We start from the raw sequence: 12,866 nt of genomic DNA on the forward strand, positions 1-12,866 counted from the left end.
GAAAGTATTTTCACGGCATTCATAAGCGGAGCCATGGCTGTAAGAGCGCCCCCTTGTCTTGTTGTAGAAGCCATGTCTTAATCTTTAAGACCTCTGAAAAAGAACAACTGCGTTTTGCTGAGAGCTACAGACCGAGATCACAATCGAATGTTGATAGAAATGTTTTGCCAAGGTTTTATCAAACCGGTTAAGATTCGCGATGTCAATTTCAGTTGGTCCTCATCAGACATGTGGAATTAGAGTGCGCTCCATACAGGACATACACACGCCGTGCATACAGCTCTTCAGTTCTGCTACAGTTGTCAAAAAGCATGTTTAACCACTATTCAACCACCTAACTTCCGATGGCAGCATAATATGTGCAGTTGAACAGAATTTGAAGGTAACCACCCGAGCATCCACCAAGAACTGCAACAGCGACACGTCCACCCGCCACGGTATTGCAGTGAAGGCACTAGGCTGCTTAACCCAGGTCGCGGGATTGGATCTCGGCTGCGGTGGCTGTAATTTCGTTGGAGGTGTATGAGATGGAGGCCCATGTGCCTATTTTTAGGTGCACGTCAAAGAACCCAAAATGGTTGAAATCTTCGGTGGTCTTCACTACGGCTGCTCTCATAATCATATGGTGGTTTTAGAATGGTAAACACCAGAAATAAGTATTATTAGCACCCTGTCTCAGAATATTCTTCGAAGGAGAAGATTACTATTCTTCGTCGAAAAATAATACTCTTCGAAGGAGATGAGGAAGCTGTTTAAATAAAGCAGGGATATACAGAAGCTTCAGCACATTCTTCCTAGCAAGTTTGTAATCACCCGCTGAGATGAGAGCCCATAAAGTACAAGTACACCTAATCTCAAGGAATTGAAGGCTGAAAATAGAGAAATTGAGTATAAAGATTGTTTTTGCCAGGGGCTGATTGTTTTGATTGTTGTAATATGGAAGAGCCTATAGAAGAAAATCTTAACTTTCGCTGTCCCGAAATTTACTGCCAGAGTCCTGGGTCAGGTCGACGTTTGCGCGACAATCTTCATATCACACGTGACTGCACGAAACTATCGAATAACGGGATGAGCATCCGCTCACGAGTGAACACGCTCTGTACAGGCGCGCAGGGCGATGACTCTATAGAACTTTTCATAAACGCCTCCCTGGGAGCCGCCATAGCCCTTCTTGGGCTGTGCAAATGAGCGCGTTCCCTCGAAGATGCACTGACAACGCTGCGCCCTTAGCCTTCGTACTCCCGCGCACAGCCCATCGTGGCGGTGTTTTTTTTCCTTCGTGTGAAAAGGTGTATAGAGCGTGCCCAACGCCCGCTCTTCGCGGCATCTCACCACTGATGACGAAAACGTCATGAAGTTTCTGAGATCTGAAGCTCGCGAACAGCATATGGTGTACATAATTAGCCCGCCATTAGCAAGCTGAATAAAGTACGTTTCGTAGCGGTATTCAAAAGAAAGGCAAGAAGAGTAAGACGGGAACTCGCGATGAGAAATTCGAAAAAGAAGGATTGGTTGAGCCGACGTTCTGAAAACTTGGCAAGTCTTGTTTTTTTTTTTTTCTTTTTTTTCGTCCTGTTGTAACCCTGAAAAATACGCTGTTAATTTTAAGTCAGGGACGTATTAGTGTCACGCCGTGCTCTATGGAGCGAGAGGTCGTAGATTCGAAGCCGGCGACAGAACTGCTTCTTATTGTTTTTTTCTTCTTTTCATTCGTTAATATACTTTCTACAACATCATATCCATGACGTAAATAGGTCAGCGTAGGTGTTGTGGACCCCGGTAAAACGATCTTGTGTTAAAAATTACCAGTGCAAGTACCAAGCTATGGTTGCTGTTCATAATAGTACCGGCGCACTGAATTACCACACAAAGTGACTGATTCGACTGAGTGACAACGCGAGCCATTGGCGTGTGGGTGGGGGGCGGAAAGCAGGGAGGTCGGCAACCCCACTTTCGTCACCTAACAGGGAGTGGTAACGCAACGTACCGGCTTAAGCGAGTGGGGGGGGGGGGGGCAATATAACGAACTTTCACCTCGGCCTTTGAAGAGGAACGATTTGCCTGTTAATAACGTGAGCTTAGTGAAAGAGACACATAAAACAAATGCTAGAACCAGCCATTGCCCTGCACGTCCTTCTTCGACTCAAGTGGTGGCGTAATGAAACCTTTGACGTTGTCATCATGTAGAAACTGCTCCTTAAAGCCACACTACTAGCGTACTCATTTTTCTTGTAAAGCGCTTGCTGACCGTTGTTTATTAAAAGGGACGTACAACTAACCAGCGGTCATCTTCAGATGGCAGTGGCTTACAAAGGTGACATGCACCCTAATGTACTTTTCTGACAAGACAGGAGGAAAATACATGTGAGCTATTTGTGAGCAAAGAATGTTGACCCATCTGTCTACAGAACTCTGGCACACCTGCTTGTCATGTGTAACAAGTACGTCACTTTTATACAGCTGCTGCTCGTGCGAGAAATGGCTTGATGTTGGCCTCGTTTACGCTATCGACATGTCGCAGGTATTGGACAATAAAATGAAGTGTTCGAAATTTCTTTTTCAATGTTTGATTTTGCGTGACCAAATGTGCTCTGGCATAAAATAAAACATGCTGCTATATTTTAGGCTAATCTTGTTAAGTAGCACAATAAAAACTCACAACATCCTTTAAGCACTCATTTAACATGACAAGAAAGAGAAAGATGTTTTTTTACTCGATTATATTGATCCTAATATGCCACCCTCCAAATACTTTCAATAATTGAGGCACTTTTCCCACTGCCTCTAGAACATTCGCTCAGTCTTCACCAACTTCCTCCTGAAAAGAAAAGAGCAGACCGAAAATAAAGCACTTCACTGAATGGAGGGGTCACTGATAGCCACGTACAATTGCACCATTTTTTACCATCCAGTGTTCGCAGGTAAAGCTATTTGGATGCTTCTTCACATTGCCAAGACAACCTTATTACGTGCCTTGTAAATAAAAAAGCAACACAGCTAAACGAGTGATGCCTCTCTTCGTCTCGGAATAGCATTGCAGGTCGTTCAGGAGGTTGTTTTTTAGAATACCTTAATCGAATTACTGAGTGAAGAAAATCGAATGGTACAGTGTTTGCATATATCATATTTTATCGTGGTGTAACTGATGAATGTAGTGAGCTTAGGCGTATTATGATTGAGGTCAGGTTGGCGCTCGCACACGTGGATACAGCAGCTGTCTAAAAGAGCCAAGGCAGTTACCTTAGGCATCCATCAGCCGAACAATGAACATATTTGTCCTACAAATGTCCTATACATAGAGACGCATTGTCTTGAGCGGTTACAGCGCTCACAGAGCTCCAAACTTTTCAGGTTGCGCTAAAAGAAGAATGCAGTGTAAAGTCATTTTTGTGGCCGCCATATTTGGTGCAATTGTATGCACAATGAGTAAGTATTATTTTCTTATTTTAAAAAATACGCCATTCATCACAAAAAATATACAATAGTCTGCCTTGATGGAATGGTGTAAAAGCAGTATTTTCTTAAACTCGATCGAGCGTTACAGCCTTTCAATGCTCTTATACATGTCAGTGGACAATCTCCCCTCCTTCCTACAATTCCCAGAATTTCAGTTGTCATATGATAATGAGTAAAAGCATGCCATTTTTAATAGTACCTGTCTGCCTATCTACGGTAATGTAATTTGCAGTTTTATATATGCTGCTTTAAAATAACGACTGTTCAGCTGCAGCGTGTTATTTTATTGAAGCAAGAAATTATTTAGTGACTGGGAAGAGAGCTTTATGTTAGGCTATCGAAAAATTGAATGACTTTTCTTCGGTCCACTTTTAGCGTATCATTTTCTTCTCAGCGCGTGTAAGCAATGGCATCATGCAAGCAGTCCATGTCACATACAGTTTATCTTTTGAAGGCACCTGAAGTAAGCATAATAGACAATACCTAGTTTATTGAAGCATTCGAAGCATTGGAACTATCTAACCACGAGACGTTCTGCTAACCAGTGTCAAACACCTGAAATGAAAAATCTCACTCATTTTTGTTGCTCTAGATGTCATTCAGTTATTCCTGTCTAATTAGGCAGTGGAGAAAGACACAAAATGTAGATTTACTTCATTCCGACGTTCGCAACATGCATTTGGTCATGCCATCATCAAAAACATCGGCATATTTTAAACGGTCCACCGTGGTAAAGGATGACACTTGCATGGGCTACCGGTGTGAAGTAGCTTTCGTTCTTTTTTCACCACTTTTCCTTAGCGAGGCGCGTAGTATAGGAGCACACGGTGGCTGCGAGTGCTCATAGAAAACGACAACAATGACCATGGGTGCGCTCGCGGCACGAGGTTGGCAGCCGCTGGCGGCGGGGAGTTGTGGCTCTGCGGAGTAAAAATGTTGGCTAGTTTGTCTTAGTGTACTTTCTGACGGGTTACTGAGCCAGCCGCTGTCCGAAGCCCCACAGATGTGATTAGAGATTCCTTTGTCACCAAAGTTACGGCGTGGCTCTTTGGAGAGTGCACCAACAGTGAAGGCACGGACGGCTGCCCGGAAGTCGCTGTCTACGTTTGCATGCTTCTCGTCGAGGAGTTAATTGACTTTGGCCACCTGTTTTATATTCAGTTTTCATTTATTGATCTGGCCGATCAAAGCTATTTGCATGATATAAAGAGAGTGACCGAAGTGATGAGGAAGAGCTGAAGTGACCCTTGAATATCAATCTAAATCTGTGACTGTGAAGTAGACGAAATCGCATGATAGGCGAATCGAAACGGATATATGGTGCGGATTGATGTTGAGATGTTGGCTTTCTAGGCATTTGGGTACATTGGGTATTTTCCAACAGTTGCGAATTTTAAGTGACGCCCCACTAGATTATTTACCACTAGTAGAAAAAGCACTTGATGGAATCATTTCTCGCGACCTGTTGTAGTTCTTGAAACTCGAACAAGCCTCCAAGTTATCCATGGTATTGGTTTATTTGCCCATGACTGCGTGTTATAAGTTACTGGTGTTGCTGGTCAATGAGTTTATAGCTTGATACACTGCCATCATTGACCTGCCTGCTCGACCATGCGCAAGTCTCGATTCATGCGCAAGTAAAAGCCAACAAAAAAACAAGGAAAAAAGTAAACCTGACAATTCAACCATTGAGCCAACAGATCTGCTTTCATATATTTAATCAGCAATCTTTACACAGCGCATCATACGCGCTGCCTTTTTTTTTTTCAGGAATAGACAGAATGGTAAAAACGATACAGTTTGATGCTTGTCAAACTGCACTAGGGGCACTGCAAGAAGAAAAACACAATTCGAAGTGTTACTACAAGTAGTATGACTTTCGACATAAGCTGCTGCATGATTCCAAAAGGGGTTGCTCCGTTCCTGGCTCTGTAGGAGAAAGCTTGATTTCGGCAACTACAAAAGCATCATGGCGTGAAGCTAAAACTATTCAACTGGTGCTTTTTCTCTAAAGATACTGTCGGAAACAATAAGTGCTTCACTAGTCATGCAAGGAACTTCCTCATCAAGCGGCAAGAAATCGAAAATAGCTGCTCTGAAGCAAGCAGTTTATTACCCCCCTTAAAGCCAAATCTGTATTTTACATCAAAACGTTATTTGAGTCAAACGAATTTTGAAAATGTAGGAAGAATTTGCACCCAGCGACTGCGCAAACAAATGATTCATAAAAAGTCAAAATATTTTCATAATATCAAAGAACATTAGTCAATTTCCGCCACTGTCCTGTACATCAAAAGCACGTGGTATGTATGATCGCTAGTGCATGATTATTAGGTGACCGCAGTGGGACTGGGCTAAAAAATTTGAACAGCATCATTTCTTAACGAATTCAGTGACTGGGGTTGTCAGCAGGAAATTTGCAAAATATGTATGCATATTTTTTGCTTCACCCAAACGTACAGCTGTATCTTCACGTTGCGGTTGCCTTGAAGAGCCAGCGACCGGAAGCAAAAGGAGGGAGAAATATTGCAGACCTCACTTGGTTCCCAAATCGGAGCGACACAAACGACGTGACTGTATCTGCAGACCAGGAATGGTCCGCAATGCCTGGGGGGACTGCATCACCAACAAAGAATGCATGAGCTGCAAATGTCATCCAAACAAAGACTTCAACTTGTGCGCTCGGGCTTGCCCAGTCAAGTGCAATGAGCCAATACGCACATCGTGCACTAAAGAGTGCGTGCTCGGGTGTGACTGCCCTCCTGGTTTCGTACGGTGAGTTGTAGTGCTTTGCCGTGGTGATGTGATCATCTGGGTATTTCTAAAGTTTCTTGTGCTAGAAAAGTGCAGCCGTACGTTTCGGTACATGTGCAATACAGCTCAGTCTATTACGTACAGTACGTTTGATTCTTAAAGTAAAGATAGCTCAGCATAGGCGTGCTTCGTGGAGCGTCATTGTATCTGGCATTCTCGTGCATAGAACCAAAACAGCGCAGGCTTAGGGGAGCGCACCACGTCTGCTGCACTATAGCCAAGAAGAGCGGCGCCATGACCATAGTGGCTGCTACGCATCAACATGCTCCAAGGCTAGAACAAAAGATGTCTTCTGAAGTGCTCTTCTGCACATGCGCCCCTGTGCCTTGATGCACGGCTGGGCCCGATGCCCTGGCGCTCCACGGAGCGTGGCCACACATAACTAAGTTCTCCCTAAGTGTGAAGTGGAGCTTCTAATTATACGTCTACATCAGTGTTCATGAGGTACTCACGAATATTCGAGTTTTAATCGAAAAATTTAATTATACTTTGTTTAGATGGGCTGGCTGAAGCTAATAACTTTTTTAAACCTTTAAGCATTATCTTTGTTTTAAAGTGAGCGCATGTTTACGCTAATGAATAATATGTCATGTGCACACTTAAAAAAAACGCACGAAAAAACTGTAAAGTCCTTCATAACTTCGCTTTCAAAATGAACACATGGACTTCTTGGGTAGTTCGCTCATGCATTAATCAAACACCATAAAATTTTCTAACCAGCGCCCACGGAGCTTCCGAAGATTGGCTCCACATGTAAAAATTTCTACGCGGGAAGTAGTGACCGCTGACGCACCGCACTACTCCGACAATAATTGTGATTGTTCCGGCGCGCAGATAAACGCTGTTGTGAACGGGTGCCCAAAGTTTTTTGCGCCCAGAACCTAGATGAAGATTAGGCACATTACAAATATAGAATTATCGCTGAAGTGGGAGTGCTAGTTTTTTTGGTTGCAGTCACTCATCATTTTAGTGCTCGAGGACACGAGCAGGTTTAATTTCTTTCATCTCTTCTTATATTTCACTGCAATATTAGTATTCAAGTTTAATTTCATATTCAAAACTTTTCAGCACTATTTAGCAGTAATCTATTCGAATCGAATTGTAGATAAAATTTCCCTATTTGCACAGCTTTATCATTAGTTCACTTTTCCGAAACTACCTCATTTTTGCCTTACTGTTGAATTTGTTTGTTTAGGCAATAAAAGCGGGTTTGTAGGTGGCTAGAGAAAATTATCGCCTACTCTTCTTACTCTTATTAGAAAAAAGTAGCATTTTTTTTCGTTCGTTAGAATATATAAAGTATACTTAGAATACGGTACTCACAATATTATTATATAATATGGACATATTTATAGTTTTTTAAAATTTGCTCTTTTTAACAAAGTACCAAAATCATCTTGCAACTGGCTTTTCTTCTGTGGTATGATTTACAAAGAAAATTCAAACTAACGTAATGAGTTGCAAGCAAATGTTCAAAAGAAGTAAGTTTTTACACTGGAAGTACTGTTAAATTGCACTAGGGCAAAATCAGCTCTTCTGTTAATACCTGCAAGTTCTTTTATAAACTACCAGCGCTGAAATCGTAGTGATGCTAGAAATAACAGGTCGAACAAAAGCTTTCGTTCACTGTACAACTTTTTACATCTATTCCAGCATCTTTGAAATCAGGTTTCCAGTATTGCTAGAAGTCTTCATTGTTTCGAAAACACAAGTAAGAGTACGTAGTGAAGAGTAATTATCTACGTCACACTAACTATACATTGAAAAATAACATGAAGATAAATAGAAGCTACGGTAGAAAGACAGCAGTCATCACTTGTCTATACTATACTACGCTGACAATAATTACAGACTTCGATGCTCTGGACATGAAAACAGAACTTTGGACACTACCCAACAAAATTTTCAAGAGATTAGCGAGCTTATGCTAGTAAATATAGTGAAAATGGCTCATAAGCGTGGTATTCTCCAACAGGAATAAACAAGAAGCATGCAGACAGGATGGTAGAACAATAACTTGTTTGAAGGAATAAAGAACCGATAACAGATTGCAATAAGTCGGTATGGTACTATAGCAATCTATCGCGTTTATTCCTGTGCAGCTTGGGACACATCAGTAGAAAACGACTGATATTCACCTTTCTTGTCAACAGGGACCCCAAGAGGAAGAACCGTTGCGTGAAGGCAACGCAGTGCACTCTCAGATGCCCCAATCATTCCAAGTTCCAGTTCTGCGTGTCTACATGTGCACCAAAATGCGGTCAACCTACGAGTGGAAATTGTGCTACACGTTGCCAAAGAGGCGGCTGCGTTTGTGATCCAGGTTACGCCGAGGTCGAGCACAACGGCGACACTATCTGCGTGCCACTGGGAGACTGCTCCCGGTACATTGCTGTAAGGGTACCACCGCTCCCTGCAGGCAGACCAGGACATTTAGGTGGTGGATTCAGCTCTGTTGGGGTGACAGGCGGCACTACTGGAAGAATAGGAAGCACCACGACAGGCACCAGTACAGGAGGACTCAATACGCTTAAACACGGATTGACTACTGGAAGCTGGTCTTCACCTACAATAACAGGGAATACTGTTAACAGTGTCATTCGGCCCTCAACAGCTTTACAAGCAGGTGGTGGTATGGATGGCAGTATTGTGGGAGGCGGCCGTAATCTCAACGCTGGTGCAAGTACCGGTGGATCTACGGCTGGCTCAAGTGTGACTACAGGTAGAAGAGCAGGCAGCATTGCAGGGCCAATAGCTGGCGCACTTTTAGGAGGCTTAGCAACAGCTGGGGTTGGTGCACTAGCCGCAGGACTGACAGGCATAGGCCGCACTGGTCACCGCGTACGTAGACCTTGTGTAGGCTTACGCTGTAGGGTGTCTGCAGTATTACGTGGCCACCGAACTGGATGTGTCGGCTGTAACATGCGCAATTTGGGATAGAGGTGTGTCATGCAATAGCATCAACGGGTTTCTATAAACAGGAATTATGAATAAACCTCGCTGTAATGTCTGTACAAAAACTTGATCTTAACAGCATCTTCATAATATATCTTGTAATGGAAGTGCAGACAAATGATAAACAGATCTGTATCATGGGCTAGCATTTGCATCTTTACATCGTGCCCTGAGAGCTGCCGTCATTTTATTCTTTGAGTATTCTTTAGTATTCTTTTCAAAAAATAGTTTGAAGTTTGCCTAATAAACAAACTGATACAGCACGCTCTTATTTCTGTCCTTTTTATATTTTCTTCGTTACTGATTTATTGAGCTTCACAATCATGGTGGGTGACTGGGAGTACGAAACGCAATGGCTCTCTAGTAAGCACACAAGTTTTTCAGAATTTCTGTTTACCGAGGATTACGTTACGTAACCAAAGTCATCTAGCTAAACCATGAGCACGCAGAGAAGGAAACATTGAACAAAATGCGTAAGGCAGTTTCATTTATATTTATTCAATAAACGAAGGTAACATGTTCAAAATTTGGCGTACATGTATGAAGAAAAAGAATTTACAATTACTTTTTTATATTCATTTGGTTGAGTCGCTTTCTATTTTTTGATATTTCTTTTAAACTGACGTGCTGAAACGGATAGAAGGAATGGGTAACTGAGGCTTCATGAAGACCTGCACGAGCAGCAGTATTTCCCTGTGCAGAAAGAGGGAAAAGACTTTATTCATAGGATCCTGCATGGGGTAGGTGCCGACCTTGCAGGGCGCGGTCTACCCTTCTAACGTTCTAGTCTATGCAGTCCTAGAAACACTGGGCCAAGAACTCGAGGGTCGAACCTGACCCGACAGAGGATACTTGGGTTCCCGCGCCCCACGCTTGTGGGTCACGAGTTTCCATTCTCCTCTGTCTGGCCAGAGCCCCCTCGAGCCGATTGATCGCCCATTTCTGAGATTGGCAGTCCACCGACCGGATCCACTACCCCATCTGCACATTTGCATGCGTAAGAGAACGTTCACAGCCGTTAAAAAAGCTAGCCAGTGTAGTCTAAATCTCTACTCCTAAATAACCCACTAGCTAGAATAGTTAGGTCTGCGCTAATATCACGAAAGAATCTCATTTGGCTCTTTTCATTCTTGTCCTCATTTTATAACTGTTCGCAAGCTCGATACCTTGGTTGGGAAGTTAAGGGGGTAATAAAAATTAGGGGACCCTTAAGCTTCGTTTTTTTTTGTAAAATGTGATAGCGACATTCTGTTTGTAGTGCGTCCTTCAAACATTTAGCGCATGAAGAATTTTCATATTTGCTATGCACCCACTGTATGGTCTTAAGGGAATGGGCGCAGTAGCGTGTGTGCCTTTTGTATTGGGATACCGACTTTCAACCACGGAACCATTATGATAATCACATCTTCTGACGCCCGTTGGCTATGGACGCTGGTATTATGGATTATTACTGTAATATTTCATGTTCCACTGTGCAGCATGTATACGCGACGCGTGTGTTCGTGAAGCATGAAAGCTACTACATTTACTGCATTTCCAAGTATATTAAGTTCTTTTCACTGTTTTCACAAGCAGAGGCGTGACCATGTGGTAGAATATCTACTTGACATGCAAACGACGCGGGTTGGATTCCCTCTTTGAGCCCAACAACCCTGGTTCAGTCCCCACTACTCGTACATTTTTTCTCAATTTGTTATTTTATTTTTATCGTTTTTAATTTTTTGATCACGCATAAGATGGTGATTTCTCGCTCACAACCAACGTCATTTACGCCGACACCAACGCCAATGCCGACACCGACGCCGGAATTTCAAGAACAGACCCTTGGTGGAAGCTAATGCTCTTATGAACTGTGTTTACTACTGTGTTTTTTTTTTTACGAATCTACAAGCCACTGCACTTTATCAGAATAATTCAACATGAAAAACTTATGGAGTACACTCTTTCATATAGTATTGTACAGTACAGTATAGTATAGTAAATTAGAGTATAACAAGTGGTCGGCAAATGTATGTGGTTTTGAGCAGGAAGTAAGGGAGGATGGATAGGTAGAAAGGAAAACAAATAAGAGGAAGACTTAAAGAGCGATAAAGAGAAATGCAAAGATAGCAAGAGAGAGGAAGATATACAAACGCTCACAGACAACAAATACATTGAAGTAACACAATGATGAAATCAAACACAGAAAAAAATGAAGAAATAGTGATTGCGAAAACTACTCGAAAGAAGTTTGACCTTCGAACGTGGTGTAATAATCTGGCCCCGTTCTCACCATCTTGAATTATGCCGCAACGAAAGAAATGTTTGTGGACGTATCGTGTTGTTTTCAAAGTACTTTAGAACACCTACTGCAAAGATATCTGTGACGTGCCCACTACGGAATATTTCTGAATTTCGCAAAGTGGTAAAATTCTCTCTAAGTGACCACATGGTGGCACAGCTGTACACTTCGTAATGACCGGGCATATTAAACCACCCACTTGGTCCACTCATACTTTGACACCCGGTGTAAATCTGTAATTCCGTTGAGCTATATGGCATACCGTAAGTAGCATTAATTCATTATACGGCCTTCTTACAGCGTGTTATGACGACCGTGGCTTCGTATTAGAGCACTTACTCGCCACGCAGAATACCTGTGTCCGAGTGTCACTTGGGTCATCGAGTATTTTTTTAGCATCTATTTGAAATTTTTGCCAATGAACAGCGTCAACTGTCTATTCATGACGAAAGGCACCGCTGCCGGCACCAACACCGAAATATCTGTGAAACGGCCTCTTTAACACTCGTGGGGTAAACAAAAATGTAAAAAAAGCTACGGAGGCTGCTCAATTCAAAACTTCTATGCTTCGCAGCTTCAACACTAGTGTGAAGCTGCCTCATTTATTATTCATTCGGTTATCCATAAAATAACACTTTTTATGGAGCAAGACTAGAATATTGGTTAGCGAAAGTCATGAATTCTACTCCGTGCCGTTTCTTTAACAATAAAGAGCTATCTGAAAACGTGGGTGTCTTTGTGACATTTGTGCATAAACGATATCACTACTGTCCGTTCCTGTTCTTTAGACATGTGTTTGTTTAATAAGGGCTGCTTATTTCGATGTATCCATATCATCTGCACAAAACATACTCTCCAATGCTCTTTTCTTGGCTCGTCTGAGTCAGTCCTTCTACTTATTTTTTCCAGAAATTACGTTTTCTAGTATAGCGCTCAACAGATCGTGTAGTCATGTAAGAGTTTTGGTAAGTGGTTGTCAAGATAATAGCAGCTTACCGCTTCTACTGTTGATGATAACCATTTCGCTCGTGGCATGGTTCCGCTGACGTGAATGACAAGTTACACTAAAAATACTTTACTCTTCAACATGCACACCCGTGTGTACAACTTTGTACACACTTTTACGCTCATCACGTAACACTTCGCTCTATGAAATAATCACAAACAAGCGACCTTTCGTCCGGATGTTTTGCACAACATCGATTTACAAAGAACATGGGATCTGCCAAACTTTGTTTTACTAGCAAACGCTTTATTTTCCCTTGCATCATTTTCGAGACTTTACTATGCCTATACATAATGATACAAACTGATTTTGGAATATCTTCGTAGTCAAACACAACTTGATAAGTGACCCACT

The 12,866-nt window shown here is 42.3% G+C and overlaps 1 protein-coding gene across 1 annotated transcript; it reads left to right on the forward strand.

Moving 5' to 3' along the window:
* The first annotated feature begins 3,289 nt into the window (after window positions 1–3,289).
* On the forward strand, window positions 3,290–9,488 carry LOC119164244 (uncharacterized). Its single transcript, XM_037416392.2, has 3 exons — window positions 3,290–3,426; window positions 5,919–6,231; window positions 8,424–9,488. Exons 1-3 carry the CDS (start codon window positions 3,369–3,371, stop codon window positions 9,208–9,210), a joined length of 1,158 nt encoding a protein of 385 aa, XP_037272289.1. The 5' UTR covers window positions 3,290–3,368; the 3' UTR covers window positions 9,211–9,488.
* The last annotated feature ends 3,378 nt before the right edge of the window (window positions 9,489–12,866 follow it).

This window comes from Rhipicephalus microplus, chromosome 8, assembly GCF_043290135.1.
Source record: "Rhipicephalus microplus isolate Deutch F79 chromosome 8, USDA_Rmic, whole genome shotgun sequence".
In the NCBI taxonomy this organism is placed as follows: Eukaryota; Metazoa; Arthropoda; class Arachnida; order Ixodida; family Ixodidae; genus Rhipicephalus; species Rhipicephalus microplus.

Excerpts from the sequence above, each read along its gene's own strand:
- LOC119164244 (XM_037416392.2), top strand. The coding sequence starts at position 3,369 with ATGCAGTGTAAAGTCATTTTTGTGGCCGCCATATTTGGTGCAATTGTA. Across the intron at positions 3,427-5,918 it reads TGCAATTGTATGCACAATGA|CTGTATCTTCACGTTGCGGT; the intron begins GTAAGTATTATT and ends CCAAACGTACAG. Across the intron at positions 6,232-8,423 it reads TGCCCTCCTGGTTTCGTACG|GGACCCCAAGAGGAAGAACC; the intron begins GTGAGTTGTAGT and ends TCTTGTCAACAG.